The 26,954-nt window shown below is 52.2% G+C and overlaps 2 protein-coding genes across 3 annotated transcripts; one reads left to right on the top strand and one right to left on the bottom strand.

Annotated features, from left to right (window-relative positions):
- Window positions 1-7,231: 7,231 nt before the first annotated feature.
- Window positions 7,232-13,142, bottom strand: Znhit1 (zinc finger HIT-type containing 1). 2 transcript variants are annotated; one of them, XM_051161304.1, is made up of 5 exons: window positions 13,006-13,142; window positions 10,181-10,351; window positions 7,774-7,853; window positions 7,500-7,669; window positions 7,232-7,336 (listed from the first exon to the last, which is right to left on the bottom strand). In XM_051161304.1, exons 1-5 carry the CDS (start codon window positions 13,022-13,024, stop codon window positions 7,315-7,317), a joined length of 462 nt encoding a protein of 153 aa, XP_051017261.1. In that variant the 5' UTR covers window positions 13,025-13,142; the 3' UTR covers window positions 7,232-7,314. The 2 variants fall into 2 exon arrangements, with proteins under 2 accessions (XP_051017261.1, XP_051017260.1); XM_051161303.1 differs by lacking the exon at window positions 13,006-13,142 and adding an exon at window positions 12,326-12,541.
- A 41-nt stretch (window positions 13,143-13,183) lies between these two features.
- Plod3 (procollagen-lysine,2-oxoglutarate 5-dioxygenase 3) lies at window positions 13,184-23,540 on the top strand. The gene is made up of 19 exons (XM_051161267.1): window positions 13,184-13,320; window positions 13,635-13,726; window positions 13,855-13,991; window positions 14,088-14,251; window positions 14,431-14,543; window positions 14,655-14,718; window positions 16,123-16,220; window positions 16,434-16,535; window positions 16,677-16,802; window positions 16,938-17,059; window positions 17,265-17,369; window positions 17,503-17,628; window positions 17,867-18,008; window positions 18,116-18,229; window positions 18,338-18,406; window positions 20,076-20,180; window positions 20,976-21,122; window positions 22,007-22,132; window positions 23,095-23,540. Exons 1-19 carry the CDS (start codon window positions 13,203-13,205, stop codon window positions 23,248-23,250), a joined length of 2,226 nt encoding a protein of 741 aa, XP_051017224.1. The 5' UTR covers window positions 13,184-13,202; the 3' UTR covers window positions 23,251-23,540.
- Window positions 23,541-26,954: the final 3,414 nt, after the last annotated feature.

The following is a 26,954-nucleotide window of genomic DNA, read 5'->3' as shown; positions in this document are numbered from 1 at the left end:
TGGAGACAACTCACATTGCCTTCTCCAGCTGGACCCAAAGGGATGGAGGTGTCTGCAATGTGTGACTCCATAGAAATATGTGATAAATAAATGTTATGATTGTTCAGGGAGCTCCCGGGGTCATGAAGTTGCATCCAAGTAAGGGGGTCATTTTCTTTCTTCTTCTTTTTTTCTCTTTTCTTTTTTTTTTTTGCATTGGTGTTTTGCCTGCATGTATGTCTGTGAGAGGGTGTCAGATCCTTTGGAACTGGAGTTACAGTCATGAGCCGCCATGTGGTTGCTGGGAATTGAACTCAGGACCTTTGGAAGGGCAGCCAGTGCTCTTAACCACTGAGCCATCTCTCCAGCTCCAAGGGGTTCGTTTTCAAACCATAGACTTTCAAGTCTGTCCACTTTTGAGCTGTCTCATCCAGTGAAATAGTGTGTGAGGGAGCTGGCTAAGAGTGTTTGCCACGCAAGTATGAGAACCTGAGTTCAAATCCCCAGCACGCATGTAAGAAGCCAGGCACAGACACACTGTTGGCAACCCAAGCACTGTCGGGGAGGTTCTCTGAAGCTTCCTGGCCTCCAACCTAGCTCCAGGTTCAAGGTTGAGACCCTGTTGCAAGGGACTAAGGTGGAAAATGAGGGAGCAGGCCACCAGAAGCCCTCCTCTGACCTCTGCAGGGACAACCACTTACACATGCGCACATTCTCAACAAAAAGCATTGCAAGTGATTTGAAAAGGGGAATAGCTAATTACTGCTCAGCGTCACCCACCTCAGGAAATTGCGAAGAGCTGGGAGGCCCCTGGGCTGCTGAAAAGTCCTTCTCATTTGACTCTTGGGCCTGTTTTCTCACAGCTGTACAGCAAAGGGGCAATTGATCTAGAACAGGTGTTGGGTGTGTGCGTGTTTGAAGTAGATTTGGGGTTTAATAAAGATATTTTGAAAGATGTATTCTTTACATGGATGTGTGTGTTTCCCTTCCTGTGTTGATGTGCACCAGGTGCCTGCAGGTACCTGAAGAGACCAAGAGAGGGCGCCAGATCGCCTGCACCTGGAATTACAGGAGGTTGTGAGCTGACACCTGTGGGTGTTGGGAACAGAGCCCTGATCTTCTGTCAGATCTGCAAGGTCTCCTAACTGCTGGGCCATCTCTTCAGTCCCTTACCAAAGGTTTTTGTTGTTGTTGTTGTTGTTTTGAGACAGGGTGCCTCTGTGTAGCCTTGGCTGTCTTGGACTCACTTTGTAGACCAGGCTGGCCTCGAACTCACAGCGACCACGCCCAGCCCAAGGATATTTTAATATAGGCGAAAGTTTGAGGGTCAAGAGAAAGGAGCTCACAAGAAAATGATACTCAAGAGCATGGATGTAGCCGGCCATAGTGGCGCACGCCTTTAATCCCAGCACTCGGAAGGCAGAGACAAACGGATCACTGTGAGTTCGAGGACAGCCAAGGCTACACAGAGAAACCCCATCTCAAACGCAAAACAAAACACAAAACAAAAAGAGCATGGATATAGGCATTTTTAAAGCGTCTCAGAGAGTAAGACACCAAAATACGGTAAGGGCTCCTCAAAAGTGAGTCATTGGAGCATGGTGGCGGTGGCGGTGGTGGCGGTGGTGGCTGCGGTGCACTTGGGAGGCAGAATGGACTTGTTTTGCTTGTTTCACCTGAGCCTGAGTGTGTGCATCAAGAATGGGCCGGGCCTGGTATGGACACATTTCTGTAGGAAAAGCTGTGATAATTCCAGAAAAGGGCTCTGAAGGTCCATGTCTACCCATAGCTGGTTGGTGTGGGTAGTGTGTGTGGGCGGCTTGGTGTGAGCCTACTGGGGACCAAGTAGAGCTGGTACCCGATTAGGGAAGGGAAATGAAGTGGTGTGATGCTGTAAACCCTAGCACTTAGGGGGCAGAGGTAAGAGGATGAGGAGTTCGGGGTTATCCTTAGCCACATGGTGAGTTAGAAGCCAGCCTGGGCTACATGAGACTTAATTGGAGCGCTTAATTGGGGAGCTAGCTCAACTGGTAAAGTGATTGCCTTTCAAGTATGAGGACATGAGTTCTAGTTGCAGAATCCAAATCAAAAGCCTAGGAAGCCGGGCTGTGGTGGCGCACGCCTTTAATCCTGGCACTCGGGAGGCAGAGGCAGGCCGAGCTCTGTGAGTTCGAGGCCAGCCTGGCTTACACAGATTGAGTCCTAGTGCAACCAGGGCTGCACAGAGAAACTCTCTCTTGGAAAATAAAAATAAAAGAAAGGACCACGTGTGGTGGTAACCCCAGCACTGCACTGGGGAGATGGAGGAAGGCTCACTGGCTGGCCAGCCTAGCAAGACTGAGGACCTATAGGTAAAAGTGCAGAGGGAGAGACCTTTGTGTTTTGTTGCTGTGGTAAATACCACGACCAAAAGCAACTTAGGGAGACAAAGATTTGCTTCAGCTTTTTGTTTTATTTTGTTCTTCGAGACAGGGCCTCTCCGTGTTAGCCTTGGGTGTCCTGGACTTGCTTTGTAGACCAGGCTGGCTTTGAACTCACAGTGATCCACCTGCCTCTGCCTCTGGAGTGCCGGGATTAAAGGTGTGTGCCATCACACCTGGTTTGTTACAGCATTTAAGTCCCAGGTCACAGGATGCTTGGTGCACTTTCCAGTAGTTTTTGTTGTTGTTGTTGTTTGTTTGATTATTTGGTTTTCAAGACAGGGTTTCTCTGTGTATCCTTGGCTGTCCTGGAGTCCCTTTGTAGACCAGGCTGTCCTCGAACTCACATCGATCCGCCTGCCTCTGCCTCCCGAGTGCTGGGATTAAAGGCGTGCACCACCACCGCCCAGCTTGTTTGTTTTTAAATAGAGCTCAAGCCTGCCTGCCTAGGGATGGAAAACACCCACAGTGGGCTGGGCCTTCCTTCATCAATTAGCAGTTAAGGAAATGCCCCCACAGTTCTGATCCAGGCAGTCCCCCCAATTGAGACTCCTTCAGATGATTTTGGGCTGTGTCAAGAGCAGAAGCTGACCAGAACACCCACAGGCTGATCCGCACCCCCTCCCGTCCATACACACACCCCAGAAGAAAAAAAGAAAACGAAGTCACTAGATAAAAACCTGGAATGCGGTAAGAGAAGAGGGGACCAGGTCTTCACCATTACTGACTGGCGACCTGGGTCTGCCTCTGGGTTCTGCCAAGCAGCTCTTCCCCTTCCCTATTATGGAATCCACACAGCTGCATCGACTCCCCTGCCTGCCTCTTCTCTCCACTTCCTTTCAGAAAACCTAAACCGAGTAGCACAGCTGACCACTGAACTGTACTGAGCATGGTTACTGGATAGGGCTTTTATTTCTTCAGCCACTATGTGGTCATGTGACTATAAAAGACCAAGGGCAGGGGCAGGGGAAACAGGAGCCGGAGAGATGGCTCAGAGGTTAAGAGCACTGTCTGCTCTTCCAGAGGTCCTGAGTTCAATCCCCAACAACCACATGGTGGCTCATAGCCATCTGCAATGAGATCTGGTGATGCCCTCTTCTGGTGGGTAGGTGTACATGCAAACAGAGCGCTGTATACAGAATAAATATACACCAACCTTAAAAAAAAAAAAAAGAGGCCAAGGGTGACTTCTTTTAGGTTTTTGTGTGTTTATTTGTTTTGAGACAGGGTTTCTCTGTGTAGCCTTGGCTGTTCTGGACTCATTTTATAACCAGGCTGGCCTCCAACTCACAGAGAGCTGCCTGCCTCTGCCTCTGCCTCCTGAGCACTGGGATTAAAGGCATGTGTCACCACACCCAGTAAAGGGTGACTTTTTTGTTGTTTTGTGTGTGTGTGTTTCTTTTTTTTTTTTTCCGAGACAGGGTTTCTCTATGGGTAGCCTTGGCTGTCCTGGACTCACTTTGTACACCAGGCTGGCCTCCAATTCACAGAGGTCCACCTGCCTTTGCCTCCCAGTGCTGGGATTAAAAGCGTGCACCACCCGCCCCCCAGCCAAGGGTGACTTTTTGTTTTGTTTTTCTTTTTTTTTCTTTTCCTTTTTTTTTTTTTTTTTTTTTTTTTTTTTTGAGACAGGATTTCTCTGTATAGCCTTGGCTGTCCTAGACTTGCTTTGTAGACCAGACTGGCCTGGAACTCACAGAAATCCGCCTGCCTCTGCCTCCCAAGTGCTGGGAATACAGGCGTGCACCATCATGCCCAGCTCTAAGGGTGACTTTTAAAGAGAACGTTTATGTACATTTGTGTGTGTGTGTGTGGGTATACATGTGCACATGTATGTCTGCCAAAGCATAGATGTAGAAGTCAAAGGACAATTTGTGGGAGTCAGTCCCAGGGATCAAACTCAGGTTGTCAGACCCAGCCACAAGTGACAAGTGCTCTTACCCACTAAGCTGTATCAACAACCCAAAATTTTAGTGAGAACTTGTGTCGAAAAACTCACAAAACTTTGCTGGATCTCAGTGGCAGCTTACTCAGGTCATTTCTTCAATAAATACTTAGATGCTCCTGCTGTGTTTAGCAGGCTAATCTCAAGGATTACGTGATTACGGCTCGTAACCCGCTTAGACAAGTAGAGAGTCTGAGCTCCTGGAAAGGCCACACCAGTCTCAGCAGTCAGCGCCACCAGCAACAGGGACCTTAAAGCTTCCCCTGTGCTTCCCAGGGATGTCTTTTTTTTTTTTTTTTTAAAGATTTATTTATTATTTATACAGTATTCTGCCTACATGTGTGCCTGCCTACCACAAGAAGACACTAGAACTCATTACAGGTGGTTTTAAGTCACCATGTGGTTGCTGGGAATTGAACTTGGGACCTTCAGAAGAGCAGACGGTGCTCTTAACCTCTGAGCCATTTCTCCAGCCCCCCCCCAAGGGATGTCTTAGTCCTATGCTGGTAATAAGTGCACACACACTCCACTTCTGACATCCTAAGGGCAACTGTCCCTGCACACTAGTAGCATCGGGGACAAGTGTCAGCGTGACCCATCCCACTTAATTAAGTATCAGACAGAACTGGTTTCCTCTTGTGTCGTTTTGCAATGTTCCTCAGCCCTTGCGCCACTTGCCCAGGGGAAGCTAGCTCAAAACTGAAACTACTTCAAAGGGTGCTGATGGCGCAGCCTGTCATCATGGCTACTACTGAGGCATAGAGTTCAAGCTGGGCGTGGTGGCGCACGCCTTTAATCCCAGCACTCAGGAGGCAGAGGGAGGTGGATCTCCCGAGTTTGAGGCCAGTCCGGGTCTACAAAGAGATCCAGGACAGCCAGGGCTATGTAGAAAGACCTGTCTTCAGAGTACCAAAACAAAGAAACAAACTAATAAAACAAAAACTCCCACCTCCTTCCAAACTAAATTCATAGCCCAGAAATGGGGCCAGTGTGATGGCTCAGTGGGTAGAGATGCTTGCTGCCAACTAACAACCTGAGTGTGATCCCAGGGACCAATATGGTGGAAGAAGAGAACTCCTCAGAGTTGTTCTCTGACTTCTACACTCATGCTGTGTCTCTTACACACCCTCAACCCCCCCCCACTAAATGTTAAATTAAAAAAAAAAGAGGAAAAAAAACTATAACACAGTCAACAGCAGGTGAAGGAATGGAGGTGCCAAGGACACTAATCCCCAGGGTAGAGTTGATGCAGCTGCTGGCTGGGTAGGAGGGGCCTGGTCCCCTTCCTCCTTAACCAATCTATAAGCTTCCAGAATAGCTGTGCGCTCTGGTGAAGATGACTGCTACCAAGAGGGTGGGGGTGGGGTTATAACTTTTTTCTTTTATTTTTTATGTGAATGTGTTTTGTCTGTACGTATGCCTGTGCACCTCATGCATAAAGTACCCTCAGAGGACAGAAGAGGGCATCAGATCCCCTGGAACTAGAGCTACAGACAGTTATGAGATATCATGTGGGTGCTGGGAATCGAACCTGGGTCCCCTAGAGGAGCAACCAGTGCTTTTAACCACTGAGCCATCTCTTTAGCCCAGAAAGATTTTTTCCCTTTTGTCTAAGGGGGTACACAAGCGATTGTGCTTTTCGGCTGGACCCTCCAAACCAGCTCTTGGGGTCCATTTGTAGCGGGATATACAGCCCTTGGGCTTTCCAAAGACCAGACAAGGGCAGGGGGATGACTGAGTGGGTAAAGGCAGTAACCCTGAAAGTCTGACGACCCACATTTGATTTTTAGAACCCACACAGAAAGCCAGATGTCACGGCTCGTATCTGTGATCCTCCCAGCCCTACAGCGAGATGGGGAGTGGGAGAATCACTTGAGGGCCAGCTAGCCTGAAGTGCCCTGGGTGAGGGCAGACACAGTAAAATCCTGTCTCAAGAAGGTAGCATGGGAGAACTGATTCCCTCAGGAGTGGTCCTTTAGCATCTACACACTCACTACAGCATGTACACACACACACACACACACACACACACACACACACAAATATAGAAGAAAAACACTTCAGATGTATGTATTTTAAAAAAAACAGTACATGGGAGGTGGAGGCAGAAGGATTAAGAATTCAGTCCCCTTGGATATACTTTTTTTTTCAAGGCTAACCTGGGCTACATAAGACCTTGTTTCCTAAACCAAACTAAAGCAGCAGCTAAGAAAGGCAGACAACGAGCCAGGTGTGGTGGTGCACGCCTTTAATCCCGGCGCTTGGGAAGCAGAGGCAGGCGAATCTCTGTGAGTTCGAGGCCAGCCTAGTCTACAAAGCAAGTTCAAGACAGCCAGGGTTACACAGAGAAACCCTGTCTGGTAAACAAAATAAAACAAAAAACGAAAAAACAAAAACACCAAACAAACAAAAAAATTGGGGGCTGGAGAGATGGCTCACAGGTTGAGAGCACAGGCTGCTCTTCCAAAGGTCCTGAGTTCAACTGGCTCACAACTGTCTATAATGTGATCTGATGCCCTTCATGCTGTGCAGGTACATATGCGGGCAGAACACTGTATACATAAAAATGTATACATCTTTGAAAAACAGAAAGAAAGGCAGATGACCTGAGAGTAGCTGAAGAGCGGAGGATGGGATATAATGCTCAGGTGACGCAAGGTGCAGACAACGTGAGGCTGGAGGAGAGAGAGTCTATGCAGGACTGACAGCCAACCCGATCTTCACCTCCAAACATCCCAGAATGAGCAGGCAGGTTCCTGTCACCAGACCATTTATTATCACAGCACTCAGCCGGCTGGACCAAGCCCCCACCACCACCTCCCCCATGGCAGTCCCTGGGGTCCGTGTGGCTGTCCTTGGTTGGCAGGATGCAGCTTTGCTGGGTGAATTAATTGGTGGCTCTTCTCTCTGTCCTTTGTGGGTGGGCTGGGGGGAAGGGTTAGGGGGTACTTCCTTCCCCTGATGCCAGGTTTACACAGTCCACTTCAGACACCTGCAGATAGATAGATAGATAGATAGAGAGAGAGAGAGAGAGAGAGAGAGAGAGAGAGAGAGAGAGATTGAGAGAGCATGCTAGCTCACTGGGGAAGGAGGGAGGACCTGGGTCATAGTGTGGAATGAGGCTGTGGGCACGGGTGGGTTAGGCTCAGGCTCACCTGGTCTCCTGGTGGGTGCCCAGGCAGTGCACGGTACAGTAGCGGGCACCACAGCTTACACAGGTATACGGGGATGGGAAGCCACATACAGCACAGAAGGGGCGCTGGGGTCGGGATGGGGGACCCGCACAGGCTGTCAGGTAGTTGGGGCCCTCAGATGCACTCAGGTTCTGCAGGGACACGAAGAGACAGGCATCTTGAGTTCTCTAAGAGCTTTCTAGGGTCCTCCCCACCTCCCCTTAACCCCCTCACCCCTGGCTGAGCCCTCTGGCACCTGCTCCTCCAGCAAAGCCTGGAAGTTTTTCCGGAAGCGAAGTTTGAAATGGTCACCTCGGGTTTTCTTCTTTTTCTTTCCTGAGGGGAGGGAGTGGGGGGGGGGGGCAAGGACAGATGCTTGAGCTAAGCAGCTGCTGTGATAGCCATGTTGGAGATGCCCACCCACAATGCACTTGGAGCCTGTCCCTCCCTGCCTGCGTCTACCCTAACTTGACATCTCCAGTCCTGGTCAACTCTCAGCTATTTAAAGTCCAATCTACTCCATCTTTTTATTTTGGGGACAGTAGCTCATGTAGCCTAGGCTGGCCATGACCTCACAGGCTGGCCATGTAAACAAGGATGATTTTGGGACTGATCCTCTCGCTTCCCCCGCTCAAGTGCTGGAATTATAGGCCTTTTGTTTTTGCTGTTTCCGCCCCCCCCCCCCATGGGGTTTTTTCAAGACAGGGTCTCTCTGTGTAGCCTTGGCTGTCCTGGACTTGCTTTGTAGACCAGGCTGGCCTCGAACTCACAGCAACCCACCTGCCTCTGCCTCCCAAGTGCTGGGATTAAAGGCCTGCGCCACTAACACCTAGCTCTGTTTTTGCTGTTTTGATGCAAGGTCTCACTATACCCTAGGCTGACTTCAAACTCACTTTGTAGACCAGGTTGACCTTAAATTCTCCTGCCTCAGCTTTCTGTGGTCTGGATCTCTATACGCCATCTTTTGTTTATTCAGTTTTTGGTTTATCAAGACAGGGTTTCTCTGTGTCGCCCTGGCTGTCCGGGAACTCACAGAGATCTGCTTGCCTCTGCCTCCCAAACGCTTCATCTTTTTATTCCATGCACAGGATGAAACCACATCACAGAGAGGAAACAGTTGCTCCCAGCACAGGAGCTAGTCATTGGCAAAGCCAGAAGTGCCTCCTAAGCCACCTCCCTTCCCACATGGCCTTCCACAGTCCTGTCTCCTTTTCTCTCCTCCACCCCAATGACAGTGAGATTTTATGTTCGGTCATAGAAAGACATACTTGAGCCAGCAAGATGGTTCAGTGGGTAAAGGTGCTTGCTGCCAAGCCTGACAGCCTGAGTTCAATCCCTGGGACTCACATTACAAAGAGGAGAACCAACACCTGGAAGTTGTCCTCTGACCTCCACCCCCATGCTATGCCACGACATGCATGTGCACACATCTGCGCAAATAAAACAACAGGGATTGCTTAAAGTTTAAAAACCCTCAAAGGGTGGTGGTGTTGCACAGCTTTGAACCCAGTGCCAGCGAGGCAGAGGCAGGCAGATTTCTGTGAGTTCGAGGACAGTCTGGTCTACATAGAGAGACCCTCTCTCAACAAACAAACAAACAAAATCCTCTCTACCAGAGAAAGACCAGGCACATACATCTTATATCTAGCTTAGTGTGTCCAGATGTTCATAGTTGATTTGTTGTTAATCCCTCCCTCCCACTCCAGGTGTTCCTTGGTGTCCAAAGGTAACACCTTCGGATACTAACTTGACTCAGTGGATTCAAGACAGAGACAGGGTGTCTCTGTGTATAGCCTTGGCTGGCCTGGACTCATTCTGTAGACCAGGCTGGCCTCAAACTCATAGAGATCTGCCTGTCTCTGCCTCTTGAGTGCTGGGATTAAAGACATGTGCTGCCACTATCGCCTAGCCAGAAGATGGCTCTTTAGAATACATTGTCTTCTCAGATTGTTTGCTCTATGAATAAAAGGCAGTTTTTCTGGGCAGTGGTAACACACACCTTTTATCCCAGCACTTGGGAGGCAGAGGCAGGCGGATTTCTGTGAGTTTGAGGCCAGCCTGGTGTACAAAGCAAGTCCAGGACAGCCAAGGCTACACAGAGAAACCCTGTCTCAATAAAACAAAACAAAACAAAACAAAAACAAAACAAAACAACAACAACCAAAAAAGCACAGTTTTAAAGAACCAGAAGCCAGTAATATGGCTCAGTGGGTAAAGGCATGTGCCGCTAAACCCAGCAACCTGAGTTTAAACCCAGGAACCTATACAGTGGAAGGAGAGAACCAATTCCAAACAGTTTTCTTCTGACTGCCACATGCAAGCATGGGCAGAACACAGACATACAAAATAAACGAATGTAAAGACATTAAAAAATACAATTAAGAGCCAGGCGTGGTGGCGCACGCCTTTAATCCCAGCACTCGGGAGGCAGAGGCAGGCGGATCGCTGTGAGTTCGAGGCCAGCCTGGTCTACAAAGCGAGTCCAGGACAGCCAAGGCTACACAGAGAAACCCTGTCTCGAAAAAACCAAAAAGTAAAAAAAAAACAAACAAACAAACAATTAAGATTCAACTCCCATCTCTGCTCGTTGGCATCTGCAGTAACAGGCTGCCAAGGAGCTTCATGACACTGCCTCACTCTTTGTCCCCCAAGCCCCACCTCACCTGTGTCTGCATCGTCATCAAACTGAGGCAGCCTCTTGCCCAGCTGGGGCAGGCCTGCGTGGGGGTCATCCTGGAAATTGTCATTCTCTAAGGCCTCGAGCTGTCGATTGATCCGACGCTGCCGGGCCGCCCTGTCCAGCACCCGCCGCTGTCCAGGGTCCTGGGAGCGAACTAAAGAACCGGGGCAGAGAGAATTATGAGGGTCGAGAAAGGAGGAAAGCTGGGCTGGCAGCGCATACAACCACGGTCTCCGGGCCTCATCTCAGTCACTGTGCTGTGGGAAATTCCCAGCTCTTGACCCTGCTTCCTTCTGGGTGGGGGTGGGGGTGGGGGTAGGGGTGGGGGTGGGGTCTCCTGTTTCAGCCCTTCATGCCAACTGTTAGTCCTCCAGTGCCAGCAGTAACTAGAGACACAATAAATTGCAGCTGGAGTGATGGCTCAGTGACTAAGAGCACTTTCTGCAGCCAGGCCCAGTGGCGAACACCTATAATCCCAGCACTCGGGGAGGCAGAGGCAGGCGGATCGCTGTGAGTTTGAGGCCAGCCTGGTCTACAAAATGAGTCCGGGACAGCCAAGGCCACACAGAGAAACCTTGTCTCAAAAAAGCCACCACTACCACCAGCAGCAACAACAACAAAAAGGGCACTTCCTGCTCTTGCAGAGTATTAGAGTTCAGTTTTCCACACCCAGGACCATCAGCCACCGGGCAGTTCACAACCTCCTATAATTCCAGGTACAGGGGGATCCAACTCTCTCTTCTGTCCTCTGCGGGTACCTACACTATCTGCATGTAGCAGCAGCAATAGCAACACACACACACACACACACACACACACACACACACACACACACAAACTTTAAAAAAAATAAGGAGTGCCTTAGAGGATTAATACTGTATTGACTTCTGGCTTCCGTATTCATGACATCTGTGACTTTGTAGGGCAAAATCCAGTATACATTTCTAGAATGTTCCTTCGGCCTGAGATACATTCCTATACCCCGAGACTGCACTGACTACCTTCCTTGGATTAAAAGTCTTCCTGGCAGGACTCCCAGCTCTTCCTCTCTTGTTGGGTATGCTTCCTAGTCCCACAGCTCAGCTCCCCTCTTGCTCCCTAGGCCACCTCTGCCTGTCCCTCTTCTTTTATTGATAAGCCTTTTTGGCTTGTCCCTTTGCCACCCGACATCCTTCAATAGGGACTCGTGAATCCCAGGCTGGCCCAGGACTCACTATGTAGCTGGGCATGACCTTGAATGACCTCCTATGCGCTGCCACACGCGGTTTATGTGGTGCTGGGGATAGAACAATCTACCAGCTGAGCCACATCCCTAGCCTCTCTTTCTTGCGTTTCTCTTTCCAAAATATTCCGTTTATTCTGTGTGTTCTGTGCATATATGGGCATTGCAGTACACGTGTGGAGGTCAGAGGACAATCTGTGGAAATTTTTTTTTCTCCCATGAGGTGGGTCCTGGAGCCTGAACTCAAGTGGTCAGGCTTGGCAGCAAACACGTTTAGCTACCGTGCCATCTCACCAGCCTATTCCTGATGTTTCTCATCCAAACACAGAACTGTGTTTCCCAACATGCCAGCCTCAAACCTGAACTCCCCCAAACCACAGACTTGGCTATAGGACATTGAGGTTAAGGCAGGACCAGCTTAATTACGTAGGCAGCCTTTAAACTACAAAATAAACCTGTCTCATTAATAATAATAACAATAATAGTAGTAATAATACTAGTAATAATAATAATAATAATAATAAATAAAAAGAAGCAGGCGGGTGGCAGCCTTTAATCCCAGCACTCTGGAGAGAGAGGCAGACAGATCTCTGAGTTCGAGGCCAGCCTGGTCTACAGAGCTAGTTAGGACAGCCAAGGTTACTCAAAGAAACCCTGACTCGCAAAAACAAAAAACCAGAAGCTGGGTTGAGTACAACTGCTCATTGCAACAGGCTTAGGAGTGACTAGACTCTCCTCTCCATCCCCCAGTCTGGTTTGCAGCACGAATGAATGGTTCCGGGACCGCCCCAACGCTGAGCGAGAGGACCTGCGAAGGGATCTGACGTGGAAAACTGGGCGGGGGAATGTCAGGCTGAATTTGAACTTGGGATGCACAAAAGGCAGAACCTCTGAAGGCTCACATACCCGAGGGTTTCTTCTCCACCATTTGCTCAACACAGCTGTCAGAAGAGCCTACTGCGCACGCGTACTAACCACCCGCCCTCGGCCCAAACTCATCCCTTCCGGTGGCGTGCACTCGTACGCGTGCGCAGTCATTCCCTTCACGCTTGAAGTCATTACGTGATGTTCCCTTGGAGACCAGAAAGCTTTCCGCCATCTTTGATACGGGCAAACCTACTTCCGGTCGCGTTGTAGTTGTAAAAGAAAAAAAAAATTTTTTTAAAAATCAAAGAGCCTCCTAAAAAGGGTCACTTTTTAAAAATGGTGCAGGTGGTTTTTAGGAGCGCGCTCTGGTTCCGGTGCCTTCTTGCAGCCCCGGAGCGTGACCCCGGGCTGCGGGAGAGGATAGGCAGGTTCGGTGCCTTTGTTGAACCCCGACCCACGGCGATGTCCGCGCGATCCCGCCTGAGGCTTGCTGGCCTTTCCGGGCTCGTCGCCCCCGCCGCGCGTCCTCCCCCAGGTCTCGCCGTCCAGTCCTCCACCGGATCAGAGACCCGCCCCCGCGTCCCCAGGACCCTCCTCAAAAGGTCACTTCCCCTCCCCCGAGGGATTCGGTTCCTCAGGAGTGAGTCGTGCTGTGCCCGGGACTAGACCCCTCTGCTCCTCCCTACCCCCCACGCCCGCGCCCGCGGGACAATCCTTGCCTTGTCTCGCCGTCTGCATCTCGGGTTTTCGGTGGCCTCGGGTTACGCCTTTTTTTCCAGGGCGGAGTCTCGAGCGCAGCTCCTCCTCGTAGCGGGCTAGGCTTCCCTTTTCCCAGAGTCTTCTCCGGGACTCGGAATCTCGGCGCTAAGCTCAGCCCCGGTGCGGGCCTGGGTGTCGCCTGAGCGTGCTGCTAGCCATGGCTGCGTCAGGCCCGGAATCCCGGCTTTTGCTCCTGCTGCTCCTGCTGCAGCCGCCGCTGCCCCCTGTGACTTGTGCCTCTGATCGATCCCGGGGCGCCAACCCTGTCAACCCAGGTGAGACCACCCCCTCTACCCCCTACCCCAGAGTCCAATGGGCAGGGCCAACACGTCTGCCAGCCTGGGAGGGAGTGTCCAGTCTCTTTCCCCTTCTTCCCCCACGTTGAACTAGGGGTCCCAGCCAACCCCAGACAGACAGGAACACCCCAACCCCCATTCCTGAGTGTTACTCTTACCCAACTCTTCTGGAGACCGAACGTCCTGGAAAGAACTTTAGTGAAGTTAACAGAGAGGTGGAGGGAATACACGGGGATCAACACGTGGGACACCCGAGCCGTGGGTCTTAAGTGCTAGTTCCGTGGCTGTGACAGACAAATTGTTGGTGATCACTGTGGCTACGGCCGAGACTGAGGGATACCGGCGTTTTCTGCAGTCTGCGGAGTTCTTTAACTACACTGTACGGGTGAGTGGGGGACCCCTGGGAGAGGTTCGACCTGTCGGGAGACCGGGAAAGCTGGTCCTGCTTTCTCACCTTGGCCAGCAGAACCTCTTCCATGGCATGGGGGGGTCGGGGTGGGGTCTTTCCTGCAGACCCTGGGCCTGGGACAGGAGTGGCGAGGGGGTGATGTCGCCCGAACAGTTGGTGGCGGGCAGAAGGTCAGGTGGCTCAAGAAAGAAATGGAAAAGTACGCAAATCAGGAAGACATGCTAATCATGTTTGTAGACAGGTAAAGGGGGGGGTCTGTGGTCGGAAGAGGGGAGGGGGAATGAATCTAAAGGGGGGGCAAAAAAGAGACTCCCATCATCCCCTTTTCTTCGCTCAGCTACGATGTGATTCTGGCGGGCAGCCCGACAGAACTGCTGAAGAAGTTTCTTCAGAGTGGCAGTCGTCTGCTGTTCTCTGCCGAGAGCTTCTGCTGGCCTGAGTGGGGGCTCGCAGAGCAGTACCCTGAGGTGGCCACGGGCAAGCGTTTCCTCAACTCCGGTGGTGAGTGGCAAAGTACCCGAGACGGAGCCATCCCCTTCTGTATCTCCTCCACCATTGGAGCCGGGTGGGTGGTGGTGGTGCTCATTGTATGCCCTAGGTACTTGAGGGTTGGAAAGAGAGTGGGACCCTGGGAGTCTTGGGGGGCGGGGTCTGACTCTCTTCTGCCCTCACCCCCCCAGGATTCATCGGCTTTGCTCCCACCATCCATCAGCTTGTCCGCCAGTGGAAATACAAAGATGATGATGACGACCAATTGTTCTACACTCGACTGTACCTGGACCCAGGGCTGCGGGTAGGGGGACTCGGGGAGTATGGAAGAGAGGGGTGCAGGTGTAAAGGAAGTTAGAGAAAGGTGACGTCACCTGTCCCCTCTCAGTTAACTGCTTCACCTTATGCCATCTAGGAGAAACTCAAACTTAACCTGGACCATAAATCCCGGATCTTCCAGAACCTCAATGGAGCTTTAGGTGAGGAAGAAGGGGCTTAGAGGTGGCTGATGAGGCATGGGTTCCTGCCAGAACTGGGCTGGTCCACAGCTGACCAGTGTGCTAACTTATCCAGCACCTATGCATATGTGTTAGCAGGAGTGAGGCTGAGAGTGTGGCTCAGTGGTAGAGCACCTGCCTAGAATCCCCCAGTGAGGGGCTGGGGTGTGGCTCAGTGGTAGAGCACCTGCCTAGAATCCCCCAGGGAGGGGCTGGGTGTGGCTCAGTGATAGAGCACCTGCCTAGAATCCCCCAGTGAGGGGCTGGGGTGTGGCTCAGTGTTAGAGTACCTGCCTAGAATCCCCCAGTGAGGGGCTGGGGTGTGGCTCAGTGGTAGAGCACCTGCCTAGAATCCCCCAGTGAGGGGCTGGGGTGTGGCTCAGTGTTAGAGTACCTGCCTAGAATCCCCCAGTGAGGGGCTGGGGTGTGGCTCAGTGGTAGAGCACCTGCCTAGAATCCCCCAGTGAGGGGCTAGGGTGTGGCTCAGTGGTAGAGCACCTACCTAGAATCCCCCAGTGAGGGGCTGGGGTGTGGCTCAGTGGTAGAGCACCTGCCTAGAATCCCCCAGTGAGGGGCTTGGGTGTGGCTCAGTGGTAGAGCCCCTGCCTAGAATCCCCCAGTGAGGGGCTGGGGTGTGGCTCAGTGGTAGAGCACCTGCCTAGAATCCCCCAGTGAGGGGCTGGGGTGTGGCTCAGTGGTAGAGCCCCTGCCTAGAATCTCCCAGTGAGGAGCTGGAGTGTGGCTCAGTGATAGAGCACCTACCTAGAATCCCCCAGTGAGGAGCTGGGGTGTGGCTCAGTGGTAGAGCCCCTGCCTAGAATCCCCCAGTGAGGGCCTAGGAGCATCATTCAGTCGCAGAGCACTAATGGGGCCCAGTATGAAAAAGCAGGCTGAAGTAAGGACTGACTCCCAGATTGAGAAAACTCACTATAGATGGTTGTGAGCCACCATGTGGTTGCTGGGAATTGAGCTCAGGACCTTTCGAAGAACAGCTAGTGCTCTTAACCTCTGAGCCATCTCTCCAGCCCTAGAGGGCAACTCTTGAGACACCACTCTCTCTTTCTACTCTGTGGTTTCTGGGTGTTAGGCTCGATGACAGGGGCCGTTACCTACTGAGCCACTTGGCCAGCTCCGTTCTAATACACTATATGATAACTTAAGAAAACAAAACGATGTTTTTATAATAAAATTTCAGCTCAAATAGCAACAAAAGAAAAAAAAAATCACCCTGACTGAGCTACAGTCCAAGGGCCTTTGGGCCTATGCGCTGCCCTGTCCGCTAGAGGAGTTGGCAACCTCAACTCACACTTTAAAGAGCCTGTTGCTTTGTGGTTCCCAGATAAAGGGACTCTTGAAAACCTTCCGCTTTCTCTCCCCGCCCACCAGATGAAGTGGCCTTAAAATTCGACCAGAATCGTGTGCGCATCCGAAATGTGGCCTACGACACACTTCCCGTTGTGGTCCATGGAAACGGTCCCACTAAGGTGCCCCCAAGCGCCATCAGCCTTTGCCTGTCTCAAGCCCTGGGTACCCCCAACCCTCCTGGACCTCCTGTCCTCCCCAGTCCCAGCAGAAGAGGTGTTGGGACAGCTGCCTCCTCACCTTGCTGTCTTTTCCCTGTGCTGAACCCAACTTGCCCCCTATCTGTTTGTCCCCAGACACCTCTACTTTAGCCTGACACCTCCCTGTCCCAACAGCTCCAACTCAACTACTTGGGGAACTACGTCCCCAATGGTTGGACTCCTCAGGGAGGCTGTGGATTCTGCAACCAGGACCGGAGGACACTCCCGGGGGGGCAGGTGAGATGTGCGATGTGGAGAGAGAGGGCAAGCTGGGGCGGCCTCGGGTGCAGAGTGGGCAGTGGCTGGCTGGTCAGGGCTGTGGGCCAGAGAGAGGCCTGCCGGGGGCTCCTGTGAGCTTTGTCCTGTGGTGTTTTCCAGCCTCCCCCCCGGGTGCTTCTGGCCGTGTTTGTGGAGCAGCCCACCCCCTTCCTGCCTCGATTCCTGCAGCGTCTGCTCCTCCTGGATTACCCCCCAGACAGGATCTCTCTTTTCCTTCACAACAGTGTGAGACATGGGGTTCCCCCGCCCCCCCCCCCCCAGCACCCTACACATCTTCCCACCTGTCCTTCCCGATTGCATCCCGGGGTACCACCTCTCTGCCCAGACTATCAATCCCTCCCTTTTCCCTCCCATCTTCAGGAGGTGTACCACGAGCCTCACATTGCAGATGCCTGGCCACAGCTTCAGGACCACTTCTCAGCTGTAAAACTAATAGGACCAGAGGAGGCACTGAGCTCAGGGGAGGCCAGGGACATGGCCATGTGAGTGAGTCTGCCTGGGCCTTCCCACTCCCCACTTCTCTTCCTCACCCTGTGCCATAAACGGTGGAGCCCTGGGAAGAAGACATTGACCCTTGCCCTCTTCTCTGAACTGGGAGATCCTCACTCATCCTGCTATCCCCAATGCTCTGCCTCATGTCCGACCTGGGCTCATCTCCCCATTTGTGGGTCCTCCCCCCGCCCCCAGGGACAACTGTCGGCAGAACCCGGAGTGTGAGTTCTACTTCAGCCTGGATGCCGATGCTGTCCTTACCAACCCGGAGACCTTGCGCATCTTGATCGAACAGAACAGGTGACGAACCCCACCCACCCATGGAGCCCCAGGAGGGCCTAGGAGCCCCGTCCATTCTCTGGGTGGGACATAGCCCTTTCCCCTCTTGTCCACCTCTCTCTGCCCACCCTTCACACTTCTGTCTTATGCACAGGAAGGTGATAGCTCCCATGCTTTCCCGCCACGGCAAGCTCTGGTCCAACTTCTGGGGTGCCCTGAGCCCCGATGAGTACTATGCCCGCTCCGAAGACTATGTGGAATTGGTGCAGCGGAAGCGAGTGTGAGTCCCACTCCTGTGTTATGCAGGTGCCAGACCCTCCCCTGGGTCCCCACTTCGTATCATCCTATGTGGTCATTAGACAGGCCTCTGCTGTTGATAGAGGGGCTGGAAATGGATTGGGTGACGTGATGGATTCAGGCTCAGAGTTCTGGGGGACTCTGAGAGGAGAAGCTTTTGCAGTGAACCAAAGGTAATCTGAGGGGTTGCCCACCTGGCTGACCATGCCCGGTACCTACAGGGGCTTGTGGAACGTACCCTACATATCCCAGGCATATGTGATCCGAGGGGAGACCCTGAGGACCGAGCTGCCCCAGAAGGAAGTGTTCTCCAACAATGGCATTGACCCGGACATGGCTTTCTGCATGAGCTTCCGGGACAAGGTGAGTGGGGTGGTTGTGGCATGGGTTGCCAAGTCTGGGGACTCGACGCTGTGTCCACAGCCTCCTGTCGTCCTCCTCACACATGCCCACCCTTTACCCCACTCCAGGGCATCTTCCTCCACCTCAGCAATCAGCACGAGTATGGCCGGCTGCTGGCCACTTCTCACTACGACACAGACCACCTACACCCGGACCTCTGGCAGATCTTTGACAACCCTGTGGTAAGAGGGACCCCCCCCTCCCACTTCCTCCATTGCCCACCATGGGTGGGGCAGCCCAAGGGTGGGAGGAAAGGAGGCTCCACTCAAGTACCTTAACCCTTCCCGCAGGACTGGAGAGAACAGTACATTCATGAGAACTACAGCCGGGCCCTGGATGGGGAGGGGCTGGTGGAGCAGGTAAGCCGCCCCAGGACCTTGGCCTATGCTGAGATTGGTAGGTTCTAAGCTCAGCTCCCAGGGACTGAGGGTTTGATCTTTGAGCAAGAGGGAGGCTAAAAGCCATACCAAGTGTTACAGACGGGACATCCTGGAGGTCTGGAAGCTGACATAGAAGGATGGAGAATTTTAGGCTAGCTTGGGCTGCACAGACCAGCCACGGTCAGATGACAAGACCCAAGGCTCAAATATATGGGCAGAAGCTTAAGCACTGTGGTGCACGCCTGTAATCCCAGCACTCAGGGAAGCAGAGGCAGGAGAATCTCTGAGTTCGAGCCAGCCTGGTACAGAGCAAGTCTAGGACAGTCAAGGCTACACAGAGAAACCCTGTCTTGAAAAAAAAAATGTGCTGAGGAGATATCCCAGTGGTTAAGCACATCACACGTGAGCACAAGGACCTGGTTCAGAGCTCCAGAGCCCAAATAAATGCCAGATGGATGTGGTGTCATGGTCCACCTGTAATTCCAGCCTTGGAGGACAGAGACTTAGGATCCTCCGCAAGTTGGCTAGCAAGACTGGCCGCATCAGTAAGCTCTGGGTTTGATTAAGAGATCCTACCTTGGGGCTGGAGAGATGGCTCAGCGGTTAAGAGCACTCATTGCCTGTTCTTCCAGAGGTCCTGAGTTCAATTCCCAGCAACCACATGGTGGCTCACAACCATCTATAATGTAATCTGATGCCTGTTCTGGCCTGCAGGTGTACATGCAGGCAGAGTTCTGTATACATAATAATAAATAAATTAAAAAAAAAAAAAGAGAGATCCTACCTTATGGATACGGTGAGAGAACCAGCGAGCAGTTCCTGATGTCAGCCTCAGACCTCCACATGCACACATGTGCACGTGCACGCTTCCACACAAGTGTGCCCACACACATGTAGAATCAGAGGTGCGGGTGCGGTGCAGGCCTATACTCCCAGAATTCAGGTGGTGGAAACAAAAAGGTATGAGGATGAGTAGTTAAAGGGCAGCCTCAGGCACGTAGCAAGTTCAAGGCCATCCTGGATTCCATAGTTAAGACCTTGTCAGCCAGGCAGTGGTGGCTCACGCCTTTAATCCCAGCACTCGGTAGTTAGAGGCTGACTGTGAGTTCGAGACCAGCCTGGTCTACAAAGTGAGTCCAGGACAGCCAAGGAGACACAGAGAAACCTTGTCTCGAAAAAACAAAAAAAAAAGACCTTGTCTAAAACTGAAAATAGATAAATGGGCTGGGGACGTGGCTCAGTTTGCAGCGTGCTCGCCTAGCACTCACAGAGCCCCATGTTCGATCCCCACCACTGTTTAAACTGAGCATGATGTTGGCATGCCTCTGCTCTGACATCAGCATTCAGGAAGTGGGAGCAGGGTCAGACGTTCAAGGCCAGCCTCGGCTACATAGTGAGTTTGAGGACAGCCTGGGTTACATAAGACCCTGTCTCAAAAAGAAAAAGGCAGAACAAGATCATTGTCCTAGAGACTGGAGCTGCAGGCACCCTATTCCTGCCTTCCTGTGCTCAGGCCTCTCCACTGACCACCCCTCCCCCAGCAGCCTATATGTTTCTACGCCCCCACCCTGACCATGTTGCCTGCCCCCCCACCCCCTTCCCTGAGCTTCACCTTGCCTTGCCCCTTGTTGTCCTGCCATGTCCCTAGCCATGCCCAGATGTGTACTGGTTCCCACTGCTGACAGAGCAGATGTGTGACGAGCTGGTGGAGGAAATGGAACACTATGGCCAGTGGTCCGGAGGCAAGCATGAGGTGAGGGCAGAGGGCTCCCCAGAGCGACAGGGTGAGCCTGACAGAGGAACAGTGGGATCGGGGTATAGAGGGGACCCCAGAGGTGGGACTCATTCGGGGTATGTTTGTTACTGTCTCGTTGCTGTGACAAAGTGTCCGACAAGAGGAACTTGAAGAAAGGGTTCATCGTGGCTCACAGTCTTTGGGTACAGCCCCTCGTGGTGGGAAGGATGGCAGCAGGGGTACGAGGATGCCGGCCCCACACATCCGTAGTGGGGAGCGGAGAGAGATGGAGCTGCTGCTTCGCAGCTCACTCTTCTTTGTCATTCAAGCCTTTGGCCCATGGGATGGTGCCGCTCACAGTGGTCAGGGCTTCTCACCTCTGTGAACGGCATCTAGATGATCTAGATGATCCTACGTCCCATCAAGTTGACAGTCAAGGTTAGCTGTAGCACAGAGGGTGCTCAGTTCACGGCTGTGGGCGTTGGATAGCATGGCCAGATCACAGGTGACTCATAGGAGAGCTGTTGACAGCAGGGACTGAAAGGCCCAACAGCAGTGAAGCCGGCCAACAGTAGAAGAAAAAAACTGCTTTTAAATGGCAGTGGTGCTCACACCGTTAGTCCTAGCACTCGGGAGGCAGTGGCAAGCGGATCTCTGAGTTCTAGAACAGCCAGGGCTACACAGAGAAACCCTTTCTTAAAAAAGAGAAAAGAAAAAGAAAGACTGGGAGGCAACAAGAAGACACAGATGTTGTCCCTGAGACAGAATGGGCTAGCCCAGGGATGTGGGTGGCTCAGTGTCTATTGCCCACAGGACACCAGGTTGGCTGGAGGGTACGAGAATGTCCCCACTGTGGACATCCACATGAAGCAGGTGGGGTACGAGGACCAGTGGCTTCAGCTGCTGAGGACGTACGTGAGGCCCATGACTGAGTACCTGTTCCCTGGCTACCACACCAAGGTGGGCTATCCCAACCACTGCTGCCCCCCTCTTCTCCTGCCCCAGTCTCGGAAGGCTCCATATGGATCCCACCCACCCAACCCCACCCCTCCACTCCTCCCACCCCCTCAGCCACTGTAGCATCTAAAGCTCCATTGACTTGGGGCCCAGGGTGGAGATGCTTTTGCGAAGAAATTAAGGCTCCTACTTGGGCTGCTGTGCTATTAGTGGGCTGGGCATGCTGACACCTGTAACCTCAGCACTCAGGAAACTGAGGCAGGAAGATCAAGAGTTTGGGGAGTGCATGGGCTGCGCAGTCAGACCCTGTCTCAGAACAGAAAAGAGGGGCTAGAGATGTGAGTCAGCTGGAGCACTTGCCTTGCCTGCGCACAGCCCTCTCTTGCATCCCCAGCACCGCATAAAATGGAGGTAGAAGGACTGTAAACCCAGCGCTCAGAAGGCAGAAGCAGGAGACCAGAAGTTCAGGGTCATCCATAGCTGCATAGTGAGTTTGAGGCCAGCCTGGGCTATGTGACACCTTGTCTCAAAAATCGGAGAAATGGGGCTCAGGAAGTTGGCTACAAAGTGCTTGTCATGTAAACACAATCACCTGAATTCATGTCATCCATGTAAAAAGCTGGAGATGGCATTACACATCTGTAATCAGTGCTGGGGAGGAACCTAAGGTGGAGGAGGAGAAGTAGACCCAGGGGTGCTGGCACCCACCTGTGATCCTAGCAGGCCGAGGCAGGCAGATCTGAGTTCGACGCCAGCCTGCTCTACACAGCAAATTCCAGGCCAGAGAGATTAACATAGAGAGACCCTGCAAAGTGAGTTAAGGAAGGGCCTTGGCTTTTCCTGGCTTTCCCCACCTTTCCTGAAGCTTCCACTTCATGTCCCCACAGACGCGGGCGGTGATGAACTTCGTGGTCCGCTACCGGCCGGATGAGCAGCCCTCGCTTCAGCCACACCATGACTCGTCCACTTTCACAGTTAATGTCGCCCTCAATCACAAGGGCGTGGACTATGAGGTGAGGGTGGGGCCCTTCCTGCCTTGGGGCCCCCGCTGGGCTCCTGCACACACTTCACCTTGCAGCCTTGTCTCAGCTCCCTTCCTGGCCTCTGTTCTCAGTTGTTTTGTGTCATGTCTTGCCTCGGCTGCTGGATTAGTTTGCTCTCTGTTGCTGTGACAAGAAGCAAGACCAGAAGCCACTTGGGGAGGAAGGGCTACTGGGCTGAGTCACCCCCATCACAGTCCACCGTGGAAACCAAGGCAGGAACTCGAGCAGGGCAGGAACCTGGAGGCAGGAGCTGATGCAGAGGCCATGGAGGGGTGCTGCTTACTGCTGGTTCCCCACTGCTTGTTCAGCCTGCTTCCTTATACACCCAAGGACCACCTGCCCAGGGGATGGCACTTCCCACAGTGGGCTGGCCCTCCCACATCAATCATCAGTGAAGAAAATGCCCCACAGGCTTGCCTACAGGCCAGTCTTAGGGAAGCATTCCCTCAGTTGAGGCTCCCTCTTCCCTGATGATCCCAGCTTTGTGCCAAGTTGACAAAAACCCGACCAGCGCGGCTGCTTCCCTGCTTCCTCCTGTCCCCGTGTCTGTACTGGTTACTTTTCTGTTGCTGCCATAAACTTCCTCACAAAAACAGTGTAAGCAAGGAAGGGTCTGTTTTGGCTCAAAGTCTGAGCATACAGTTCGTTCTGCTGTGCGTGTGGCATGGTGGCAGGAGCTCTGTGTCCACAGCCAGGGAGCAGAGAGCTGAATCCTGGTGCCTAGCTTCCTTTGTGCTTTTAATTCAGGGGTGTCCCACCCTGATTTCAGTCCAGATTTACCACTACATAGCCTCTCTTGCCTGTGTCTCACCCCCACCCCATTTGACTGGCATCTCCCCCCACGCCTGTGGTCCACCCCCTGCCCCCCATCCCATTGTCTGCTCTCTGCTACCCTCACTTTTATCCTTATGTTTTCTCTGATCTCCCCCCAGGGAGGTGGCTGCCGCTTCCTGCGTTACAACTGCAGGGTCTCGTCCCCAAGGAAGGGCTGGGCTCTCCTGCACCCCGGCCGCCTCACACACTACCACGAGGGGCTGCCCACCACCCGGGGCACTAGATACATCATGGTGTCCTTTGTTGATCCCTGACACTCAACAACCAGTCCGCCAAACCTTCTCTGCCACTGTGCCTTGTTGGGTGACCTGGGTCACCATTCTTGGAGAAAGAGCGGCCCCTGGCCTTCCCATTCCCCGAGTGTGTCTGTGGGCCCGGGATGGAACGTGCTGCTGGCCCCCACAGCCCTCTCAGGAGGTCCCTGGAATCTTCCACCTTCCCACTGACCCCATGGACTCAGGGGGAGTGGACTTCAGAGGGCTCCCTGCCTGATAAATTATTAAGCTTCCTCTGCCTCACTTTCAATAAAAGGGTGTTTGTAACTATCGAGTCCACGAATCACATATAAAGACAGAGTCTGTGTAGCCCGGACAGGCCTCCACCTCACTGTAGGAATTAGGGTGGTGTGCCACCGTGCCCACTTTATGCAGTGCCGGGAACCAAACCCAGAGTCCTGCATGGTGACAAGGACTCTACCAACTGAGCTATACCACCTTTCCTCCTCCTCCTCCTCCTCTTCTTTTTCTCTTTGAGACAGAGTTTCTCTGTGTAGCTTTGGCTGTCCTGGAATCCCTTTGTAGACCACTCTGGCCTCGAACTCACAGAGACCCTCTGCCTCAGCCTCCCTGAGTACTAGGATTACAGGTGTGCGTCACCATATTCCAGCCCCCCCTCCCCCCACACTTCTTCATTCTTATATTTGAAAATAAATTACCTGTATGCCTGCGTAGGTATTGTACAAGAGCGCAGGTGTCCACAGGGGCCAGGAGATGTATCAGATTCCCCTGGGACTGGAGTCACAGGTAGTTGGGTTGAAAGCCACCTGATTTGGGTGCAGGGAACCAAACTCTGCAAGAGCACCAAGCACTCTTAACCTCTCCAGTCCCCGCCCCCTCTTATTACACTTACTTAATTTAGTGTGTTTGTATGTGTGTATAACTCTGGGAACAGGTTCTCTTGTACCTTGTGTGCTGGCTAGTTTATGCCAATTTGACACAAGCCAGAGTTCTCCAACATGAGGAAGCCGCCATTGAGAAAATGCCTCCATAAGACTTGCTGTAGGTTATTCTCTCAATTAATGACCAATGGGGGAGGGTCCAGCCCACTGTGGGTGGTGCCATCCCTGGGCTGGTGATCCTGGTTGTACAAGAAAGCAGGTTGAGCAGGCCATGATGAACAAGCCAGTAAGCAGCACGCCCTCCATGGCCTCTGCATCAAGCTCCTGCCTCCAGTTTCCTACCCTGCTTGAGTTCCTGCCCTGACTTCCTTCCGTGATGAACAGCAATACGGAAGTATAACTCTTTCTTGCCCAACCTGCATTTGGTCATGGTGTTTCACTGCAGCAATGGAAACCCTAACTAAGACAATGTGAGACGATGTCAAGCTTGGTGGCAAACGCCTTTACCACTGAGCCACCTCGCTGGTTCTCCTTAGCATTTTGAGACCAGAAACTCTTCATTGTCTAAGCTGGCCTTGCTTTTAAAGCAATCCTCCTTTTTTTTTTTTTTTTTTTTTTTTCCTTTTCCTGAGACAGGGTCTGTCTGTGTTAGCCTTGGCTCTCCTGGACTCACTTTGTAGACCAAGTTGGCCTCGAACTCACAGCAATCTGCCTGCCTCTGCCGCCTCCCGAGTGTTGGGATTAAAGGTGTGCGCCACCATGCCCGGCTTTAAAGCAATCCTCTTAGCTCTGCCTCCCTCCCAAGTGCTGGAATTACTAGCATGGGGTATCTACGGATGACTTTCAAAAATGGAAGCCAGAGGCTGGGTGGTGGTGAAGCACGCCTTTAATCTCAGCACTCGGGAGGCAGAGGTAGGTGGATCGCTGTGAGTTGGAGGCCAGCCTGGTCTACAAAGCGAGTCCAGGACAGTCAAGGCTAACACAGACAGACCCTGTCTCGGGGGGAAAAAAAAAAAAAAGGAAGCCAGGAAAGGTAGTGGGCAATCCTAGCATCCAGGAGACAGATGGAAGAGGATTGGGGGTTCAAGACCAGCCTGTGCTAACATAGAGTGTCTCAAAATAAAAAGAGATGGCTCAGCTGGTAAAGGTGCCAAGGGATGTCTCTCAGTTGTAGGGTACTTGCTTAGCATTCACAAGGTCCTGCATTCCATCCCTAGCATTGAAAGAAGACAAATTAGAATCTGAGAGATGGCCCTCCGGGTACAGGCACTTGCCACTGTCAAATCTGAGGTCAGTCCTCAGCCCCACATGCTGGGAGGAAGAAACAAACTCTTCCAAGTAGTCCTCTGACCTCTAAAGGCATACCATGCCACGTGTGCTCATCCACAACTCAACACACGCAAAATAAGTATTTTTCTAAAACTTAAAAAGAGCGAACATTTAGAATCAAATAGACTTGATCAGCAACTGTACATTTCCTGCCTCTTAATTACCCCTCTGCTGACAGCGAGCAAGCCCTTTCCTTCTGTCCAGTGTATACACTGATGACATGACCACTCCATGGTATGGTTAAGGGGAAGGTTTTTATCGTAGGTGTGAGAGAACAGCCAGAGGCATCTGGGAGAGTCCAGAGCAGGGAGGGAAAGTACTAGATCGGACCTGGCCATGAGAGAAATGGGAGCAGAGCAGAGTGGATTCTGGGGGCCAAACTCAGCAAGGTAAGCACTTTGCTGACTGGTTATCTCCCCTAGCCCTCCCTCAAAATCTTTTTGAAAAAGATTTGCTTTGGGGTTGAAGGGATGGCTGAGCCATTATGAATATGTATTGCCCTCCCAGAGAACCTCAGTCTGGGTCCCAGCACCCAGGGCAGACAGCTCACAACCACCTTTCAGCCCCTGGCCTCCCAGGGCACCCCACACACCCTCCTCATACACAAATACATGACTAAAAAAAATTCTTTTTAAATTAAATCTGCTGGGAGCAGTGGCGCACACCTGTAATCCCAGCACTCAGGAGGCAGAGGCAGATGGATCTCTGTGAGTTTGAGGTCAGCCTGCTCTACAAAGCAAGTCCAGGACAGCCAGAGCTACACAGAGAAAGCCTGTCTTGAAAAACAAACAACCCCTGCCCCCAAGAAAATCCAAAAATAAATAAATAAATAAATATTTTTGTAAATGTTTACTTTTTTATTTTTGTGTGTGTGCCCATGCATGCATGTACATACATATGCATACATGTGCCCAAGGGCATTCGAGTGCCTTGGAGACCAGGAAAGGGCATCAATCATATCCCCTGGAGCTGGAGTTACAGGTGGTCCTAAGGCACCACACATTGTTGTGGGAACTGAATTCAGGGCAGGAGCAGTAGCCGCTCTTGGTTGCTGAGTCAGCCCTCCAGATTCGCTCTACCCTTTTCTCCAGATTCTGTGTAGGTCCTGTGTGCAGTGCCCCAGCTGCCCTGATTTCAGGATGGTAAGGATCGCTGTCCTTGAAGACAGTAAGCTCCAAGAGCTGAGTGCTACAGCTGGCCCCAGCCTGGGGAGCTTGACCTTAGTTAGAACCAGGCAGTGACTACGGAATTTTCAACCTTGTTCTTGTAAAAGGCATGGGCCTCCACAGTACATGTCAGATCTCTACCACAGCCTACTTAGCAGAGGCCCTAACTGCTGTGGAGTTCAGCTTGCTCTAGGCTCCAGGCCACGCCCCAGGATCCCGGCCACGCCCTAAGTCTTTCCCACTCCATACTATTGGTCAGCTCTGTCAAGCTCAGGGAGAGATAGCTTTGCCTTGCCCAGTTCACAGTTCACTGTCCACGCAGCTCAATGTGTAGGTCAGAGAAGGG

This window comes from Acomys russatus, chromosome 19 (assembly GCF_903995435.1).
Source record: "Acomys russatus chromosome 19, mAcoRus1.1, whole genome shotgun sequence".
NCBI lineage: Eukaryota > Metazoa > Chordata > Mammalia > Rodentia > Muridae > Acomys > Acomys russatus.
Note: the sequence above shows the minus strand (reverse complement) of the source record. Positions and strands in the feature narration are given on the sequence as shown.

Excerpts from the sequence above, each read along its gene's own strand:
- Znhit1 (XM_051161303.1), bottom strand. The coding sequence starts at position 12,347 with ATGGTGGAGAAGAAACCCTCGG. Across the intron at positions 7,670-7,773 it reads AGGCTTTGCTGGAGGAGCAG|AACCTGAGTGCATCTGAGGG; the intron begins GTGCCAGAGGGC and ends GTGTCCCTGCAG. Across the intron at positions 7,337-7,499 it reads GGCACCCACCAGGAGACCAG|GTGTCTGAAGTGGACTGTGT; the intron begins GTGAGCCTGAGC and ends ATCTATCTGCAG.
- Plod3 (XM_051161267.1), top strand. The coding sequence starts at position 13,203 with ATGGCTGCGTCAGGCCCGGAATCCCGGCTTTTGCTCCTGCTGCTCCTG. Across the intron at positions 16,803-16,937 it reads CTCTTTTCCTTCACAACAGT|GAGGTGTACCACGAGCCTCA; the intron begins GTGAGACATGGG and ends TCCCATCTTCAG. Across the intron at positions 17,370-17,502 it reads ATCTTGATCGAACAGAACAG|GAAGGTGATAGCTCCCATGC; the intron begins GTGACGAACCCC and ends TCTTATGCACAG.